A 21,268-nucleotide genomic window follows, 5' to 3' on the forward strand; every position below is an offset into this window, starting at 1 on the left:
TACTATGCTGCCTACTTTACTGACCTCCACACAGTAAATGTCCCTTTTACTAACCCCCAACACACTATAGAAAGCCTTTATTGGCCCCCATGCAGTAAGTGCCCCCATAGTGACTTTAGGCTGCTACCTTCTTCATTTGTTCAATTGGTAATGGCCACTATTTACTTGCCAATCCCTGCTCCTGCTCATGGTCGCCTCGACTTGCCTATCAGCCTTCAGCCTTCCAGGGGGCCCCTTACATTGCATGTCATGCTGCAGTTAGTCATCCTCTAGGACGTCGTGTGCCACCATATCACTTAGTAATATTGTGGTGCCTTAGGGAGGAGAAATTTTCCCCAAATATTGTTTCTTCTAAGGAAGAGTAGATCAGTATATTCAGAGTACAATGGAGCATACAGTGCAGTTTTTCATATCTGACCTAATACGGTTATGTCTATGAGCTCTTAAAGGGATTCTATCATTAGAATCCTTTTTTTCTAACTAACACATAGAAAGAGCCTTAAGAAAGGCTATTCTTCTAATACATTTAGATGTCTTCTCTGCGCCGCCATTCAGTAGATATTCCATTTGCCATCTTTATGCAAATGAGTTCTCTCGCAGCACTGGGAGCGTCCTCAGTGCTGCGAGAGATCTCTACAGCATCGCCTCCATCTTCTTCAGGAACCCGCCTCTACGTCGTCTTCTGGCCTGGCTTTCAATCTTCTACACATGCGCAATCAGCTTTGCCCACTGGCAGAACCGACTGCACCTGCACTTGTGCGCGGCCATTTTTTGTGGCCGCTTACGCATGCTATTGTAGTAAGCGGCAACAAAAAATAGCCGTGCGCAGGTGCAGTTGGCTTTGCCCGCCGGCAGAGCTGATTGTGCATGCTGTGCATGCTTCGAAGATTGAAAGCCAGGCCAGAAGACGATGCATAGAGGCCTGTCCCTGAAGAAGATGGAGGTGGCGCTGGAGAGTTCTCTCGCAGTATTGGGGACGCCCCCAGTGCTGTTTGAGCGCTGGGGCCCGCCCCCAGTGATGCAAGAGATCTAATTTGCATAAAGACGTAAAACAAAATATCTACCGAACGGCGCAGAGAAAACATCTAAAGATAGAGAAGCCTTTCTTAAGGCTATTCCTACGTGTTAGTTTGAAAAAAAGGGATTCTAATGATAGGATCCCTTTAAGTGAGCTCATACACGGTTCTATGAAAGATGGATAATCCAGAATATCGGGTAATCCAGCGACTATCCAGGGATACCATTTACTCTTTCTGAGGGCCACGGATAAGCACAATATAGAGAATTATTGGCCCTGGAAGAACAAGGTGGAGACGGTTTTCCAGCTCACGTGCAGTAAGACATTGATGTGGCGGCTGTAATGTCCCGTCACTGTTGTTGTAAGACCTTTCATGTTGCTGAATGAATCGATATCAAATAAATTGTGGAGCTCTCTGTATAGTCTGCAGAATAATTGCGTATTCGACACCGCCGAATCAATAACGGCCTCGGCTTAGTTTGTCATATCCCTGGTATTAGGTGAAATATTCTTATTTTCGCTCATACTGAGAACAAGTCCCTTATTAAAGCTATACTGAGGTTTTACAGCTTTGCAGTGTTTTTAATGCTGCCGGATCTTACAGGAAGGCAACACTTATTGTGGCTGCAATACCAAACACAGCCTTTGGATAAGAGAAGCGCTGTTTCTGGAAAACAACTACTTTAAGATCAGGACTGTGTCTGACTACAAGCTTGTAGACTGTTTCCAATGGCAACCAACAGAATTATGAATGCAGCTCAGAATACTTAACTTTTTATTACATTACTCATACTGTATGTAAATAACATTGGACTCCTCAATAAATATGGATCTTGATTCTGTCCATCGGGGTTGTTCAGGTTTAAGACTGTGCGTATGTATGTATGTATGCCAGCCAGAACCCCGATAGTCCTACTGGTGGTGTAGCATGATCGAGACAAAAGGAAAAACCACCAGACACTATATACTGGTACTGATACGTTACTGAGCAGCATACCCTTGTGCACTCATGGATTAGACCTTCAGCCTCTTGCAACGCGGTAACTGCTCCCTAGGATGACATAGTACAAACCGGCCAGACCAAGTTTGCCCAGGATCTCCTCTTCAAGTCAATTACCTACACCGCTGAGAACTTACATATAGTAAGACCCAGCTCCAACGCTACCCACTTCCACTTTGGCTTCACCCATCCCCATTTCTTAGTACCCATACATTGTACAATGCCCCTTTGGTTGCCCTGACACAGAATGTCCCACATAATGTCCTCCTCTGGTTTCCCTCCAAGTTTAGTGTCCCTCTCCAGCTGCCCTACAGTATAAAGTCCCTTCTAGTTGTCCCTACATTTTAATGTCCCTCTCCTTACGCCCCCATAACATATATATATATATATATATATATATATATATATATAGTGAGAAGTTGACTGGTAAGGTTCACGAATGTCGCCATGTCTCCCACAGATTCCTCACATGTGTGTGGTAACACAGGTAGCTAACAATACCGTAGGTGTCAAAGGGCTTCTGTTCTGTTGACCTCTCCTTATCGTACTAGGGAGGAGCCGTTTGGCCTCATAAAAGGCCTTCAAAAGGTTGTCAAGTCCTCAGTTCTGAGCAGTTTCTGGGGATAGAGAAGGAGCCGAGCTCTGTCTCAACACTCAAGAGTCCAGTGTGAACTGCTGCAACTGTTTTTGCCCTGCCTGTTGATCATATGGCTGAAGCAAGTACAGTTAGGATATTCTTTGTATAGTTAGTAGCTCAGACGAGCAGGATTTCTGTTATTGTTTTGCCTGAAGTTAAAGAGGACCTTTCATGGTTTAGGGCACAGGCAGTTCTATATACTGCTGGAAAGCCGACAGTGCGCTGAATTCAGCTTTCCCGATCTCTGCCCCGGGTAAACAGCTATCGGTCCTGGTACCATAGCTCTTTACAGTCTGCTCACAGTGCTCGCCCGTGCAGTGCGGCCGCAAAATTACGCGCGTTATACGCCCGTAACGACCCATTGAAATGAATGGGATCTGTTTTGAGCACTCACATTCTGACACGTGTATACGTGCCAGAATGCGAGCGCGTTAACTCCGTGTGAACTGGCCCTAAGACTTAATTTAACACACACCTTGCCCTGTTCCCCTGTTTTTCTCTCTTGTCTCTGTTCCTGTAGAACAAGACACTGGGAGCAAGAGGCAGGGGATGAATGGTGAAGCAGATAGATCTTTTTATTCAGGAAATGTGGCACTTATGCATCAGCAATGGTGACTTCCACTTCTACACCAGGCTCGATACTGATGGAAGTGATCTGTTTCACAATCTCAGAGGGACTGTGCAGATCAATTAGACGCTTGTGGATACGCATCTGGAAGCGATCCCATGTCTTGGATCCCTCACCACAAGGGGTTTTCCTTGTAGTGATACGCAGAGTCTTGGTGGGCATACGGACAGGTCTCTTCACCTTCAGGTTCTTCTCCTTGGCTCCACGGATCAGGTCAGCACAGACCTTCTCTAAGGATTTCACATTGCGACTTGTGAGTGTGATTCTGATACGATGGATGGTCACTTCCTGTTCAACAGGGGCTTTGCCTGTGTCTTTAAATGCCATGTCTGATCACCTTCCTGACCGACTTATTCGTGTAACATGAGAGCGAACAGCGGTGAGCCAGGAGCAGGCGCTCAGAGCAGTGTACACCGCGGCGGCTGTACGGAAAGATAGTGGATGACTCCCTGATTCACCACTGTATTCTATTCATCAGCCTCTGGAGGACACCAATGAGTTGAAGTCAGGATACTCACCTTCCCTCACCTCTCGAAGCATCCACTGTTCTTTCCAAGGCATCTTCTAGCCTCTTCCAACCTCCTATCAACTGCTGAAGGCTGTGATTGATTTCAATGCACCCCACATGACCCCTGAGGCCCAATCACAGATCTCAGAGGTGACCTGGGGCCCACTAGATGGAACCTACAAGGGAGTACAGAAAAGGTGAGGGAAGGAGAGTATCAGAGTTTATTATTTTTCCTCACTTTGCCTGGGCTTCCACTTAGGAAACTCCAGAAGAGACCCTAGAGTTTAAATATGATTCGTAGGTGGCAAATGCCAAAAGATTTGGACTTGGCCAAACCCAACATTTTTGGAAAATTTGTAATCAATTTAGACTGGATGGGGATAAGTGCCCTTAACTGCACAACCCCTTTAAGATAGTCGCCATTCACCTCAAACAGCATAAGCTGAACAATACAGTGAGTCATGTCAGGATTTCATGGTCTCATGCCCCATCATTATTCTATCGTGTACTTTAACCACAGGACTCACATTCATGTCTACTGAAGGTCTCACATCGCAAAGAGATAAAACGTCAGCACTTTCAATTTTCAGGGACCATTATGTCCTCTGCAAAGTAAAGATCTCGATACACTGACTAAATACTACAAACTATGGGAAGAATATGCAAATCCACCTTCCATGATGTAATTAGGAAGACAGTTGCTGCCTCATTGTTGCAAACCAATAGAGGGCGCTCACTGGAATGTGCAAGCCTGTCTTAAAACAGGATTCCAGTGAAATAACCCAATAATGGCTGCTCCCTTTAGCCTCATGCCCGACCTTCCAAGAGGCCTTTGTTTAGCAATGACGCTGGGATAAATACTACAAAGTGATAATCTAATGATACATAATCTATAGGGATATAAATAGTGCAAATACAACGACCAGCTGGGATTGGATGTATCAGTGAGAACTACTATGGATGGACAAAGATACCTAGATATACAATATACCGTATATACACAGTATAGCTTTGTGGAAAACAAGTATGCAGTAGAACTAAATTAAAGGGGTTTCCTATTTAAGGGTGCATTCACACTACGTTTCCTGAAGCTTATTCTGAACGTGAAACACGTTCAGAATAAGCAGCGTATAAAGCAGCTCCATTCATTTCTATGGGAGCCGGCATACGAGCGCTCCCCATAGAAATGAATGGTCTGCTTCTTTCAGTACGAGCACTCCCATTGAAGTGAATGGGAAGTGCCGGCGTGTACGGCTCGGCATGAGCAGAGCTTGCCGTATACGCCGGCACTCCCCATTCACTTCAATGTGAGTGCTCGTACTGAAAGAAGCAGCCCATTCATTTCTATGGGGAGCGCTCGTATGCCGGCTCCCATAGAAATGAATGGAGCTGCTGCTGATTCTCGTGTTTCACGTTCAGAATAAGCTTCAGGAAACGTAGTGTGAATGCACCCTTAGATAGATAGATAGATAGATAGATAGATAGATAGATAGATAGATAGATGATAGATAGATAGATGATAGATAGATGATAGATAGATCATCCAGAACTATTGCCTGATATATCACTGCTATACCAGATGATACCAAACAATACAGATCCTTCAAGCCCAGAGTCAATGACCCAACCTTAGCCATAAATTCATGCTTAGCTGAATTACAAGAATGGATGAATGCCACTTGGCTAAAGCTGAGCTCGGACAGCAGTTCTCATGGATGGGGGTCAACGCAAATGGCAAAATGAGGAACATGTCACAAATTAAACACCTTATTCCATCAGAAAGGAATATGCAAAGAGACCACCTTGGTGGAACAGAGAAATTTGCTGTAGCGCCTCCCTATAAATTAAAGGGATCCTATCACTCAGATACGATTTTTTTTCTATGTACCACGTCGGAATAGCCTTAAGAAAGGCTATTCGTCTCCTACCTTTCGTCGTCTTCTCCATGCCACTGTTCGCCTACAATCCCGTTTTTTCTCGGTATGCAAATTAGCTCTCTCGCAGCACTGGGGGCGTCCTCAATGCTGTGAGAGAACTTTCTCCAGCGCTACCTCCATCTTAGTCAGAAGCGTCCTCTGCTTACAATACTGTGCAAGCAGCCATTTTCCCATGGCCTGTGGGCATGCGCAGTCTGCTCTGCCCAAGGCCCGAGGCCTAGAAGTTACCGCCGGAAGAAGAGGCTGAAGAGGACGCTGCTGACAAAGATGGAGAATTCTCTTGCAGCATTGGGGGACCGCCCCCTGTGCTGCGAGAGAGCTAATTGGCATACTGAGAAAAACTGGGATTGTAGGTGAATGGCAACGCAGAGAAGACGTCGAAAGGTAGGAGACGAATAGCCTTTCTTAAGGCTATTCTGACGTGGTACTTAGAAAAAATTGATGATGATACACATTACCCCTTCTGACTCACATATTTGACCTTTCACACAGCCACCCCCCTGCTTTGCTGAATACAGACGAGTTCCTTTTCCTTTTAACTATATTCCCAGATTATGCTATTATATTTCATGAAAACAAGGCATTTATCTATAGGTTGTTGCCTTTCAAAAGGTCGCGCTAGAGCAAGATCCTCTTGTAAGAGTACATATATATTCCTATTCCTTACTCAGAGTTCTTAGCAGGGCATGCATGGTCTAATAAGTTTCTGCACACCTCATGGTGGCGTCTCCTTCTGATCTGTGCAACGCCGTATACATAGGCTTCAGCTAGTCCAAAATGCTGTGGATAGGGGCTACATTGATTTTGTAGGCAAATCCTTGTAAAGCTCCACTGGGATGTAATTCATATTGCTGAATTGGGGTCAGGGGACCCTGATTCTCCTAACATTTTTATTCTTTAGCCCACTGGAGACATTTGTGCTTGTTCACACCTTACAGTATGAGTTAGTTGGCTGCATTAGCCTTTGCTATAACAGAGGATATTTTTTTTTTAAATCCCCTATTTGCACTGGTCTATTAGCTGAGTATTAAGAGAGCATGAGCGACATTGTGGCGAAACATCCTATTACTAAGATACAGCATTACTAAATGTAATCTGACAGCTGTGTACACAACACTAGAAGGAATTACCAGAATGTGGACATCACGGGATAATGGAGACACACAATAGGAGGATCACCGAAGACGACAGGATCGTAAACACAGCCAGCTTCTGCCACCCCAGATGCAGATTAAGCAGCTCAGCGCAGTCAAGTCATAATAAGTCATCAGTAAAGCCGCAAACTACAAGATGGCTCATAGCCTGCAGTCATCTGCCCTTACAAATCAAATCATATACATGGTACGACTGACCCCTTGTTCACATCTGTGTTTGGACCCCCCTGAACGGACTACCGAACGCATTTGCAAGTGGTGTGCAGTGAAAGCACATGGACCCCATAGACTATAACGGGGTCCATGTACTTGCCACGCGCTTCCCGCACGCATCATGCGCACAGGAAAGTAGATTGTGAACTACTTTCCTGTACGTATGTTCTGTGAGGAGATCTGGCGGCAAGCACATGGACCCCATTATAGTCTATGGGGTCCATGTGCTTTCACTGCACACCACTTGCAAATGCGTTTGGTATGCTGTTCGGCAGGGTCCCCATGAACGGAATACACACACAGATGTAAACCATCCCTGACAGCTATACACTACAGCCCGTAATTTACCTCTCCTGAATAGAAAAAAACCTGGGTCAAGTCTAGAGATGAGGAAATTGGTTTCTAGTAAATCGGATTCAACATGAATATTCCAAATTGTGATTTGTTTTGGTCAAACTAAAATGGCCACCACATGGAGATGATAGCGGGACCGCTGCCGCTATTATCAGCGGTGGTCCCACTATCACAGAATTCAATAGCAGCAGTGGCTGATAATAGCGGCGGTGGTCCCGCTATCATCTATGCCTACGACACTACGATGTCACAGCACAGGGATCGTACATCTCTATGCTATGCTATTGCCTACAATGGTATACATAAAAAAGTATATCCCTGTATATGCTAATGGGTTTTTCCGGGACTAAAATATTGATAGTTTAGTCATAGGATCAGTCATCAATTTGTTTGTAGCTCGGTTCGATTCAAGCAAATTGGTCTGAGCTGCAATACCAAGCACGGCCACTACACGATATAGGGTCCTGCACTTATTGAGATACATATTGTCCAAATGCAGCAGTCTCTTCAAACAGCTGATCAGTGAGGGTGCCCTGATCAGTGAGGCTGCTGGATGTCAGACCTCCATCATTCTGATACTGAGAATAGGTCATCAATATTTTAGTATTGGGAAACCCCTTCAAGCAAAAGAAGCTGCGTTTCGCAATGTGGGGTCTCAGCATAACACAGTAGGATCACTACACTCGATGATGCTTGTAATGTGCAGCACTACTACACGCTCAGCCTAGTCATTTGTACTAGTGCGTAGCTTTTGTCCTCATGTGTCTCTTACGACTATTGTGTTCACCCCCTTCCCGTCCCTCCCCCAGTCCTCTAGTACTCTGTAAAGTTCACTGGGATCATTAGCACATTACCCTTTAACAGAGGGAAGCTCTGTAGGGGAACAAGTTTTTACTTGCCGAGGTATCCAGCCAGTGTCATTGCACAAGGTCTGCTTTGTTTAATCTTCTTCTCAATTTCACTTCATGTCAACCTGCCGTGTAGTGTATGTGCGGCGCAGTGCGGTGCGGAGGTTGTAGTAGAGACACAAGGTAATGATCTTACACTTCAAGACTTCTGAGAGTGGATCCCGGCAGTCAGACTGAACCGACGCTGCGCTGACCAGCCACCAATACTGTTCAGGTAAATCTACCGTAACATCGTACGTGGTTTTTAATCCGCAGCATTTTTCCTCTGCAGACTTTCTGCCCCTATTATACCGATATGGAAACCGTCAGCATTTCTGCAGGTATAATTGACATGCTGTGATTTTTCGATGCAGATTTTTTTCTGGGACTAGCCAGAATCCCATCCACTTTGCAGAAACTGTTAAAACAAAGCCTTTTCGCAACGTGGGGCTTCAGCTTCAAGGGGTTTTCCCACAAAGCAAGTTATTCCCTATTCATCCCAAACACTCAGACCCCCTCTGATCAGGGGAATGAGAAATTTTGGTCTCCCGTTCTACATGTAGAAGTCTATGGGCAGTGTGCACGCAACGCTCCATTCATGTCAATGGGTGTGCCGGAGATGGCTGAAGTACAGCGCTGGGCTATCTCCAGCACTCCTGAATTGAATGGAGCAGTGTGCACACTCCCCGACCCACGACCACCACTCCATTCAGTACAGTGAACAAAAATCCCCCGTCTAAGCATTTTGACCCCCACTGATCTGCAAGTGATCCCCTATCCTATAACTTGCTTTGTAGGAAAACCTCTTTAATCTAAATGAGATTTGGAAAAATTTACAATATAGGTCTGTGTTGTACAGATCAGTCCCAACCATAGACGTCTATAGACTATATTGTATGTCTGTGTGTATATTACATGTTATATTATCAGGGTATTCTGCTAGGAATCGCTCCTAGGGGAAGATACAGTGCTGCAGGGAGGTGCTATATGGAGGCACACGTAGGCCGTGTAATACTGAACCATAGACTATGTGCTGCCCGACAGGATCTATACACTGTGTCATGTGCATAGCCTAAGGCCTCATTCACACCTTATACACATTGTTGGAAAGCCACCACACAGCCATTTTAATAATCAGGAATGTCTATGGGTCTTTTTACATTCCCATTTTTAGACTGACCAAAACCTGTCATGCTCAATCTTTATCCATTTTCACACCCATAAAGAAAGCCATATGAATAGTCCCATAAACATTCATGAGTTTACAACACCTATGTGCTAGTCCTTTCTGTTGTGTAAATAAGGCCTAAGGGGATGTTCACATGAAACATATACACTGCACAGTTTCTACCTGAGATCTGTCATTACAAAAAACAACGCCATATTGTGTCTTTGGATCTGGATTTCGGGCGTCAGCGCTGTGGATATGCAGCAGGTCTCACCCAGTATACGGTAATATCTGCAGAATAAATGGGCAAACTGTGGATTTAAAGGGGTCTTCTCATCAAAGCAAGTTATTCCCTATCCATAGGAAAGGGGATAACTTGCAGATCACTGGAGGTCCAACTACTAAGACCGCCATTGATCAGGAGAATGGGGGACAATTGGGGCGCTGGAGATAGTAAATTTACTTGAGAAAGGAGCCTAGAGTTACGAAATGTTGTAATCTGACATCATTATTAGTTAGCCATTAAAAAGGTATCAACTACTGAAAAAAAGTACATTGTGATTCCTATATGGGGCTCACAATCTACATTTTAAAAAAAAACATTAAAAAACCTGTTACATACCTCTCCTGGGTTCCGGCACACTCCCCAATGATGTCAGCCATCTTCAATGATGAACCAGACATCATATGAAGCAGGCCTGCATCGCAACGTATTATAATGCAGGCCCAGCCAAATAGGCCCAAAGCCTTCCAGAGCCCAGGAGAGGTAAGTAACAGTGTTTTTTTTATGTTCTCTCAACTTTACTAGCCCTCTGATCATTATACTCGGGGGTCGGGGTCTGAAAAGATCCAACACCCAGCACTCTAACAATCACTTGCTATCAGAAGTCACAGGAACTGAATCTACACAGTGTATGGAGTGAGAAGCAAATGGCTCTGTACACAGTATAGTGTCTGTGCCAGGAAATTGCAGCTTAGCTCCCATTCCCTCACAGGAGTCAAGCCCATACTGATTCTGAGAATGGTCCAGTACACAGTGAAGTATATAATAGTAGTAGTTTTGGAGCTGATTTTGAGTCAGTTTCTGATTTTAAAATCGGGACCAATAAAAGCCGCGACACTGGAAGCCAAGCGCCAGACAGTACAGGGGGATTTGAGGTAGAAGTCCACGTCAAATTCCTCTTGACCTTACGCTATGTGAGCAGTCCCTACAGGTGCTGCCATATGCAGCAGCTCTGACCATGGGTGATCGAAGTGAAACCTAATAAAGTGAAATATTTATTGATTATTGGCCACACATTGCTTGCAGCAGCTCCAAACACAGGAGTGTAATCATTGTGTATTGCTTATGTAAAAATTACGGCATCCTCGGAAAATAAGTGTCATGTCATATAAAATTTGTGGTTGGTCTTCAAGTTGCAGTTGTATTGAGTCATACGCACAATGCAATCCTACAGACATTACGAGATGTCAAGGATTGTGCAGTTGGATTCCAACTCCCCAATTCTATTGTTCTTGGGAAGAACCCCTTTAAGTACGAGTGTGCGTGTGTATGTGAGTGTCAGGCTAGACTGCTATTGGCTGAATGAACATTTGGCACACAACCATGTCAATGTATGGTTGGCTTTACCCATGGATTGTATTGGACATTGTGTAATGCCTCATCTTTGCCTGTGCCAAATTCATTCTGGGGGCCCAAAGTACAGTTAAATGCATATATTACCTGCCTCCTATTTTTTACATTAGCCTGCTACCTACCCCTTGCTTTAGACAAGGGTCCCATTAGATCTGTGAGTAAGATGATTGGTGAAGGGGGTCCCACAGTGACAGTAAGGAAATGAGGCCGTGCTGTAAGTGAGATAGGGAAATATTTGCAGCATATAAGCTCACGTACTATGTGCAATATAACATGTGATCACTAGGTGAATATTTACTGTATATGTGCTTTACAAGTAATTGCATGTTATTATATACCATTAATGTCCTATTGATTGTTGTATACAAGTGAGTTACTGAAGAACTGCTTATTACAGAGCTTTCTATCCTTCATTATTACTGTACATTGTAATTAGCATACAAGTAGTCAGACGAAGCTTTATATGATAATCACTATACTGCACCTATACAATAAACCTCTGTTTGCTGCTTATAAACCAGTCTAGGCAAGGATGTATTGTAAGTTACATGCATGGCTTCCTAGAAGATGTGTAACCTTATAGTGTTGTATTCAGGGGCATGGGGCATTCAGGGGCATGGGGCATTCAGGAAAATGGGGCATAGTTCAGTGGCTAATGCACTCATTGCCTCCTAAGGAGGCAGATATCGTTGAGATTGCTACTTACCGACCACAGTGGTAAGGCAGTACCCAAAATATGAGACTGTACTGCTCAATCCAGGTTGGCAGAGGTGACCCCACTACTATAGGCCATGATCCATCTTTTCCCATAAGATTAAACATGCCCTGTCTGTATGGTATTCTGCAGAACGTGTGCCCACAGGTATTGCAGTTGGGCCTGTAGATCCTGCACATTCGTGGGTTGCCGAAGGTGGCACCCCAGCTGGTCCCATAAATGCCCGGTTGGTAATAAATCTGGTGTGGGTATGATTTAGATCAATGACTATGTGACTAGATGAAGCTGGTCATCATTACCATGACTAGTCACTGCAATCACAGTTTTCAGCAATAGAAATGTTAGTGAGGGGCATCATGGAAAAGTCATTACTTGATCCTGGGGTCAGTTTAGAGTGAAAGAAAAATTCAACTTGGCCAATCCTTTTTTCTCCGACATCATCTGTTGGGGAAGAGTTGGAAGGTCATTCACACACATAATAGTGGTCCGTAGGGGTGTAACTAAAGGCTCATGGACCGTGGTGCCTCCATGCAGAGATTATCCTCATGACTGTACACATGAGATCCATTTATATCTCCACTAGCTGGTACCCGCGACTTCGTCTGCGGTGATTGTAGAAGTGGGTATATACAGGCGCGGGTAAGGTTTTCGTACTGTGTATAAGGTATGGGATATAAAATGTAACTGTGTATCTTGTTGTTGCTGTAATTCTGAGAGCACATGAGACTTTTGTGTTGAATGTAATTTGTATTTCAGCCGCTATACGGTGTTGGTATAAACTGTACATAGTGACTTTGGGACAGAGGGATTTCAGGTTAATATACTTCGATATATGACATTGTATGATTTGTTATTTTCCGCCAGTACATGTAAGTTTTGGGCACAGGATACTCTTGAGTAAGCAACATAAAGTCTGGCCCTGTGCATGACAGTTTAGTAACTCCATGTGCCTCTTATTAATAGCAATTAACCCCATCATGTCCCTCACATTAACCCCAGTGTAAGAGTTACTGATAGAGATGAGCGAGTACTGTTGGGATCAGCCGATCCGAACAGCACGCTCGCATCGAAATGAATGGACGTAGCCGGCACGCGGGGGTTAAGCGCGCAGGCTACGTCCAAGCGGAAGTACCAGGTGCATCCATTCATTTCTATGGAGCGTGCTGTTCAGATCGGCTGATCCCAACAGTACTCGCTCATCTCTAGTTACTGATATGTGAGAGACTTGGAGGTAATAATTAAGTATCTTCATTACTGAGGTCTTTTATTAGTACCTCCATATGTCTCACATATTAGTAACCTTTATATGGGGCACACAGGGGTTAATATGAGGGACATGATGGGGTGTATTCCTATTAATGTGAGGTACATGGAGTTACTAACACTAAACTAATAACCCCATGCCTGACATTATTGAGAATAGGAAGTAAAGGAAGGGAGCTGTGTGCTTCTTACTTTCAGTTTGCTAGCCGCTTCGGCAGGAGCTATCACTATAGCAGGCAGAGACTTGAGCGACTAAGCTCCACCCCCTGGGTTTCCTGCACCCCTCGCAAAGGGGAGTGTCCTTATGCCTCAGCTCTAGCAGAGACTTCATTTAACTCTTGCAGGTCCTGTGCTGCTGGCATGCCAGTGAAATATGGCAGGAGTGCCACTCTTGGCACGTGTGCCAGGGGTTGCTGACCTCTGCTGTAGGGGGTAATATGAATTTTGTGGCTTGCTATGGTCCAAAGTGTGTGTGATGTGAGTTTGGGTTTTGTGGGGGTCCTGGGAAAAACGTATGTGCGCTATTGTGACGAAAAGTAGCCTATTGCGCAATGGAGTGTAGGGACTATGTTTGTGGAAAATTTCAGCCAAATCGGTGGAGCGGTTTTTGCGTGATTGACCGCCAAAGATCCGAACATCCAAAGGGTCCTGGGAAAAACGTATGTGCGCTATTGTGACGAAAAGTAGCCTATTGCGCAATCGAGTGTAGGGACTATGTTTGTGGAAAATTTCAGCCAAATCGGTGGAGCGGTTTTTGCGTGATTGACCGCCAAACATCCGAACATCCAAAGGGTCCTGGGAAAAACGTATGTGCGCTATTGTGACGAAAAGTAGCCTATTGCGCAATCGAGTGTAGGGACTATGTTTGTGGAAAATTTCAGCCAAATCGGGGTCCAAAGTGTGTGAGATTGCAGAGATAGTGATGCGAGTTTGGGGTTTGTGGGGGTCCTGGGAAAAACGTATGTGCGCTATTGTGATGAAAAGTAGCCTATTGCGCAATGGGGTGTATTAACTATGTTTGTGGAAAATGTCAGCCAAATCGGTCAAGCGGGTTTTGCGTGATTGACTAACAAACATCCGAACACACAAACCCACAAACATCCAAACTCACAAACTTTCACATTTATAATATTAATAGGATTTCCTTCTCTGTCTGAGTCCAGATCTCTTGAAGACTTGTTCACATATATAAGAAGTTTAATCATCCTTAATAGAGATGAGCGAACACTAAAATGTTCGGGGTTCGAAATCCGATTCGAACAGCCACACACTGTTCGACTGGGTTTCGAACCCCATTATAGTCTATGGGGGGAAATGCTCGTTTCAGGGGTAGGCAACGTTCGAACAAATTATACTTACCAAGTCCACGAGTGAGGGTCGGGCTGGATCCTCCGGGCAGTCTTCTCCTTGCAGCGTCCCCACGGCGTCTTCGGCTGTTCATTCACTCTGCCAGGCATCGGGCCTGGGCAGAGCCGACTGCGCATGCCCGCACTAGAAGCAGACATGCGCAGTCGGCTCTGCCCAGGCCCGATGCCTGGCAAAGTGAATGAAGAGCCGGAAGACGCCGCGGGGAAGCTGCACGGAGAAGACTTCTAAAGGTAGGAGAAGAACTAGCATTGATTGGCCGACTGTATAGCATTCGGCCAATCAACGCTGGTTCTGTATCGAACTTTTACGTTCAAACAGCTAGTGGTACTCGATCGAGTATGAGTATTTTGAATACCGTAGTATTCGAACAAATACCTACTCGATCGAGTACTACTCACTCATCTCTATTCCTTAATAACCTCACGCCTTAGTGACCTTACACTTTAGTGAGGTGAGGGTGACCTATGGCCCCCCTGGATTATGGGCCCGGTTGCAGCTGTGATTGCAGTGACCCCTATAACTATGCCAGTACTTATTGGCCTTGAACCTTCTGTACCCTCTCAAGTTATATCCCTCTGCACCCATTGGTAGGTTGAACAAATGTATCTCTTATGTGTACAGGGCCTTTGCACTGGGCCTCTTAGTAGTCATCCTTGTGGCCTACATGACATGTATGACTGAAGCTACTGACCTATACTTGAGTGGCCTTGTGAAACACACACAGAACATGTGAAGATCTTCATAGACCTAGGTTATTATTAAAACCATTCCAGCTATTATTATATTAAGCAGTCATTAATAAGTAACCTTATGGTATTGATCTTCTTTTCTAAGCTATGCAGCAGAAAGTAGGTAGACTAACTCCGGAGGCCGAGCTGGCAAGAAGGTGCCTACAGCTGAGTGAAGAACTTAGTCATCCCGAGAAGTTGGACCATGCCACCTACGAATGGAAAGCCCTCCATTTGGCTTCCTGGAATGGGAACACTCGTCTTGTTAAACAACTTCTACAACAAGGGGAGAAGATAGAGGACCGGTAGGTATATACAGCCACGAATATCTCCCCTGCTTCTACAACTTTCTTGGAGATATAAATCCATCTTGAGGGCTGAAGGCTCTGACGCATTGTAATATCCATTCAATGTGCATTCTTTCCCGTCCTTGATGTCCTTTAAGATTGTTAATCCTACGCACACGTTGGTGATTACCGAGCGAAGTCTCCTGGAGTCAAAGAGGTGACTGAGCAACCGAAAGGAGATACCAGAGATTAATCTAGACAGGACAATAGATGTGATTTCAATGGGAGTAATGTTTGTAACATACGGGAACGTTTGTGTCACGTGAGCTATTTCTTATGCTCTCCTTGTGAGACTTGACAAAGCAATTATTTGTTAGTCCTTATAGGTGATTCATTTCCAGTCATCATAGATCTTTAGGAGTTTTTCAGATCTCCATGCTAAGTTGTCAACATACGTCTTCTTAAAGAAAATGACTTAAGAAGTGGATTTATGTCTCCAGGGCATGTAGAAACACGAACCTAGAAGTACCTGTTGACGTAGATATGTAAATTTTTATTTTGTTACCTTTCACATTCCTGGTATTAAAGGGATTTTCCTACTAAAAACATTTAATGGACAAACATCTGATCACTGGAGGTCCGATCACTAGGATCCCCAACAGTCATGAGAACAGGGGTTGGCAAGTACACCCTAGGGCCCCATGACCATGAGGCTGCTGCTCCACTCACGGCCTAAGGGTCCATTCACCCAGAGAAAAATGGTGTGGAATTTCAGTGCTGAAAAAAAAGCCTCCCATTCCTTTTTCTGGATTCAATGTGAGGTGTTTTTTCTGCGCCGAAATTCCACACCAAATTCCTCACCATTTTGCTCTGTGTGAATGGACCTTGAAAGTAGCACAAAGTCAATGAAACACTAGATAAGCACTAGGATTTCATTCTCATGGGGCACTGTGCTCCTGATCAGTAGGGGTCCCATTGGTTGAACCCCAGTGTCAGACACTTGTATCCTATTCTATATATAAGGGATAAGTGTATTTCATAGCAAAACCTCTGTACATTACTTCAGTAAGAGCAATTATATGAAATTATAATTTGTAGAATCTAAAACTTCTAGTTCCTTAGGAAATTGTAAGGTTTAAGACCACTTATTTATAGTCTACAGCTAAGCATGCATTAAAGGGGTTGTGCCAGTAAAGACACTTATCCACTGTCCATATAGTGAACTAGCCTCTGCCCGTGACTTCATCTGCGTGTTGTTGTTGTCGATGATCCGCTTATATTTAGCCAATTGCTGCTGTCAATGATCCGCCTGCTCTGGCATTTCGGCTCTGCTACATCTCTGCATATGCACAGCATGCCCAGCTCTATCTACATCTCTGCATATGGACAGCATACCCAACTGTGCATAAGCTCTGTTACATCTGGCAATTTGGATGAAAGGGGTTTCCTCATGTCAGTGTCTGAGCAGCTTCTGTGTTATAAATGGCTGAACAGATTTTGATGAAATTTGGCACAGTTCTCACCCCCCATCAGAGCCTGTACCCCACATTCCTCCCTCTTACTCACACAAAGTCTACACCCCATCTACCCCTCTTGCCTACACACAGCCTGCATCTTCTCTTCTCACCTTCCATTAGACACCATTCTCAGCAGCTTCCATGATGTCCAGTTCAATACTATATAGCTCCGCCCACCCAATAATGTGTAGCTCTGTCCACACAATAGCGTGATCCTATCCTAGATGGCTCAAAGACCTATGATGACGTCATCAAGGGTCCTTTAGTCTAGTATGAACATAAATTCATTCCTACTGGTTGTGAAGTCATGTCATTTACCGAGATAAAAAGTAGCCTATGTTTTAATCGAGGTTACAATCTATCTATGTGCCAAATTTCATTCAAATCCATTCAGCCATTTTTGCATGATTGTGGAACAAACATCCAAACACGCAAACATCCAAACACACAAATATCCAAACAGACAAACTTTCACATTTATAATATTAGTAGGATAAGTGTTGAATCACTGAGGGTCTGACTGCTAGAGATTGCGGTCCTGGAAGCCTTATAGTAATGAAAGGAGTTCCAGGCATGCAAGGCATTGGTGCTTCATTCACATGGAGGAGGCATGGGAGACTTTCAGGATAAGTGTCTTTAATGGGACATCCCTTTAATAGGCCTTTCAGTCATTAATGACCATTTCAATCCAACCGCTATTGAACGTTCCAGTAAATTTGTGACTTGTGATCATCATCCAAATTCCTCATGGGTGGTGCTCTGTAAAACTCCTCCCCTAAATTGCAATGGTTCACTCCTACAAAGAACTACCAAGTGAACAATAGACCCCCATCTGCCAGAATGGGACAATTATATTAAAAAAAAAATATGGCATTGATATAAATCCATATAAGACACAGGGACAATTTTGACTACTCTGTCTTTCCAATTAAAAATTCTTATAAGAAGTGATATTTTTTCTTTTTTTAATTTACATGATAATATAACCTATCTATTCTCTTCCTAAGGGATGAGTTTGGCTGGACTCCTCTTCACTGTGCAGCGTCCAATGGTCACTTAGCTGTAGCAAAGCTCCTGATCCAGAGAGGAGCATCAGTCAATGCCCAGGATGCTTCTGGTTGCACCCCTCTCCACCATGCAGCATGGAGTGGCCATACACACTTGGCCGAGATGATGTTAAACCGTGGGTCCCGTGCTAATGCCCCTACAACAGCAGGTCTAACAGCTTTACATTTAGCAGCAGCCAATGGCCATACACTCATTGCACAGTTATTGCTGAAGCGAAACATAGACCCGTGTATTGGTGACAACAACAAGTGGTGTCCATTGCACTGGGCAACCGTCAACAATCATGTCCATATCATGGAACTATTGAGTGGACACAATGTCTCCTTTGAACTAGAGGCGTCTGGGAATTTGACCCCTTTGCATGTTGCAGCTGAGACTGGAAAATTGGAGGCGCTGAACTATCTCCTGGAAAAGGGTGTTGACGTGAATGGCCAAGACTTGTTGGGCAGAACAGCTCTGGCAATTGGAGCAAGTAATGGTAGCTTAGAGGTAGGTATCGCTGCATGATAAACACACTTTAAAGGGGTTGTGCAGGACTTGAAAACATGGCTACATGATATCCGTTAGTCACATGGCAATGCTATATATTGCATTCCATTAAAATGAATGGGAATGAACTGCGGCATGGCCATATGGCCAACAGACATGAACTGAACACACATGCACAAGCTGGAACCAAGTCTACCGCTGGTCCAGGCTGGTTCTCCTTCCCTGTAGTTCAAGCCTCCTCCATTATATACATCATAGAGACAAGCCATTTATTGAGGCTTAGGGCTTTCCTCTATGTACCCTCCTGGACTGTGGACCTGTGACACACTTTACGTAACTAAGACACCTACAAAAGAAACATGATGTCCTTATTTATTCTGCAAAGGAAGGAGAGAGAAGTAAATAGACGAAGCCTTTGATCTTAAAGACAAACAAAAAAGTGAATCTAGCTTGACAGACAGACATTAATAGAAGGGCAAAGAGTCCTAGGCTAGCCATAGACATATCACAGCTGTCAGTCAAGTGACTGGTTGATGTCTCTTCAGTGATTTGCCTGTCTGTATGTTGTACTTCAAATGCGACTTTCATCATACCTCCCAAATTTGAACCCTAAATTTTTGGAGGTTTGATACCTATGAACCATTAGACCCCAGAGTATAATGAGCAGAGACTCCGAGTAGGTAATTAAGCATTAAAAGTAGGGTTACTTACCTCTCCTAGGCTCCGATGTGGGTCTTACGGCCTCTTCTGGTCCTGGAAACATCATGAATGACATCATAGACCACTGAGGCTTGTGACTGTGGTAAGACCAGAAGAGGCTGAAAGACCCACAAAGGAGCCCAGGGGAGGTGATTAACACTGTTTATTATGTCTCATTACCTTCCATGTGCTTCAGCATATTATACTCTAGGGTCTGAAGGGTACAGTGGCGTAACTAGGAATGGCGGGGCCCCGTGGCGAACCTTTGACATGGCCCCCCCTCCAAAGACCCCGAACGACCACCCCTTTTCCCCCGCGTTCCTGAAGGCACTATTATGCCCCATAGTGGCCCCTGTACACAATATTAAACCCTATAGTGGCTCCTGTACACAGTATTATACCCTATAGTGGCTCCTGTACACAGTATTATACCCTATAGTGGTTCCTGTACACAGTATTATACCCTATAGTGGCCCCTGTACACAGTATTAAACCCTATAGTGGCTCCTGTACACAATATTATACCCTATAGTGGCCCCTGTACACAGTATTATACCCTATAGTTGCCCCTGCACAAAGTATTATGCCCTATAGTGGCCCCTGTAGCACAGTATACTCCATCCCCCCCCCCCCCCCCCCCCCGGCTCTATCTTCTTCCTGCACAATGTCTCCACCCCTCCCCCACTGTCAGGACGCACGCTGAGACTCTCCACCGCCGCCCGGAACCCGACACCTCAAGTGGCTTCGGGCCTGAAAAACTAAAATTTATTGTTTATTTATTTTTGGGGCATATTAACTAGTGAGGGTGCCCGGGCCCCCTAAGGTGTCGGGCCCTGTGGCAGCTGCTACCACTGCTACCTTGGTAGTTACGCCACTGAAAGGGTACACCCCAAACATTTGGGTTTGGAAGAACCTAAATTTTTTGAACATTTATAAAGAAAATCGCAGAGTATAACAGTAGTTTTGCTTTGGACCTGTGTGGTCTGAATAAGACCGCTAGGCTAACCTAGCGCAATTAATCCCGCGAGGTCCGTACAACAAATACTGGTCCAGTTGGCCCATCGGAAATTTTATTGGTGATATACACCCCAGCGATCTGACATTTACCCCTGGGACAACCCCTTCATGGTTAGTAGTGGACTGATGCCCCGTTTACACCAATCACTGCCTTTACAGAAGGATACAAGGGGACATGAGCTCTCCTACATATTCTTATGTATGTAATGACTCTCTGTCTGTCTTCTTCCCTTTTTTGTCTAGGTTGTTCAGTCGCTTTTGAACAATAAAGCTGAGTTGAATATAGCTGACAATCATGGACGCACCGCCCTACATAAAGCTGCTGCGGCAGGGCATCTAGAAGTTGTGCAGATACTTGTCCAGAATGGGGCCTCACTGAATATAAAGGATAGCCTGCGCCTGACGCCAGTGCAGAGAGCAACCATGATGGGACATAGGCATGTATCTACTTACCTGCAAGGAGCAGTACCTACTGTGCAAAATACACTATAATCCTGGAACACAAACATGGTCAAAAATAACTTAAAGCTGTGTATTCATGTTTACAGGGAACCATTCACATTAAACATCTGCAGGCAGCATGTTATAGAGCAGGAGGAGCTGAGCAGATTGATATATAGGTTTGGGGGGGAAGATGTAGTAAAATTTTTGCAATGTCATTTTTGCTCACTCTGGTCTTAAGGGTCCAGTGGGCGGTTCTACTTGCTGATTGATAGCTATCTCTCTATCCCAATCCCTCATAAGACCGCCCACTTGACTGCTAAGATCTGAGTGAGCAGGAATTTAAAGAGAACCTGTCACATTGGCAATGCAGCATGTTATAGAGCAGGGATAGATATTGATATAATTTCAGTACAGTTTATCAATTAGTCATTTACGTCACTGCTTACTGATGGTTTAGGAGTCAAGTGGGCGGTCCTCCTGTTCTATATCATGACACCTGCAGATAGGAGAGCATGTCACATGGTCTCTGGACA

At 44.6% G+C, this 21,268-nt stretch overlaps 2 protein-coding genes across 2 annotated transcripts; one reads left to right on the plus strand and one right to left on the minus strand.

The window, feature by feature from the left end:
* Positions 1–3,229: 3,229 nt before the first annotated feature.
* LOC142208840 (small ribosomal subunit protein uS10-like) lies at positions 3,230–3,712 on the minus strand. Its single transcript, XM_075277595.1, has one exon. The coding sequence runs from the start codon at positions 3,608–3,610 to the stop codon at positions 3,251–3,253; it is 360 nt and encodes a 119-aa protein (XP_075133696.1). The 5' UTR covers positions 3,611–3,712; the 3' UTR covers positions 3,230–3,250.
* A 4,771-nt stretch (positions 3,713–8,483) lies between these two features.
* On the plus strand, positions 8,484–20,783 carry ANKRD65 (ankyrin repeat domain 65). The gene is given in 4 exon segments (XM_075278793.1): positions 8,484–8,571; positions 15,321–15,519; positions 18,026–18,575; positions 20,535–20,783. Coding segments are annotated over 4 exon segments (1,086 nt in total).
* The last annotated feature ends 485 nt before the right edge of the window (positions 20,784–21,268 follow it).

This window comes from Leptodactylus fuscus, chromosome 6, assembly GCF_031893055.1.
Source record: "Leptodactylus fuscus isolate aLepFus1 chromosome 6, aLepFus1.hap2, whole genome shotgun sequence".
NCBI lineage: Eukaryota > Metazoa > Chordata > Amphibia > Anura > Leptodactylidae > Leptodactylus > Leptodactylus fuscus.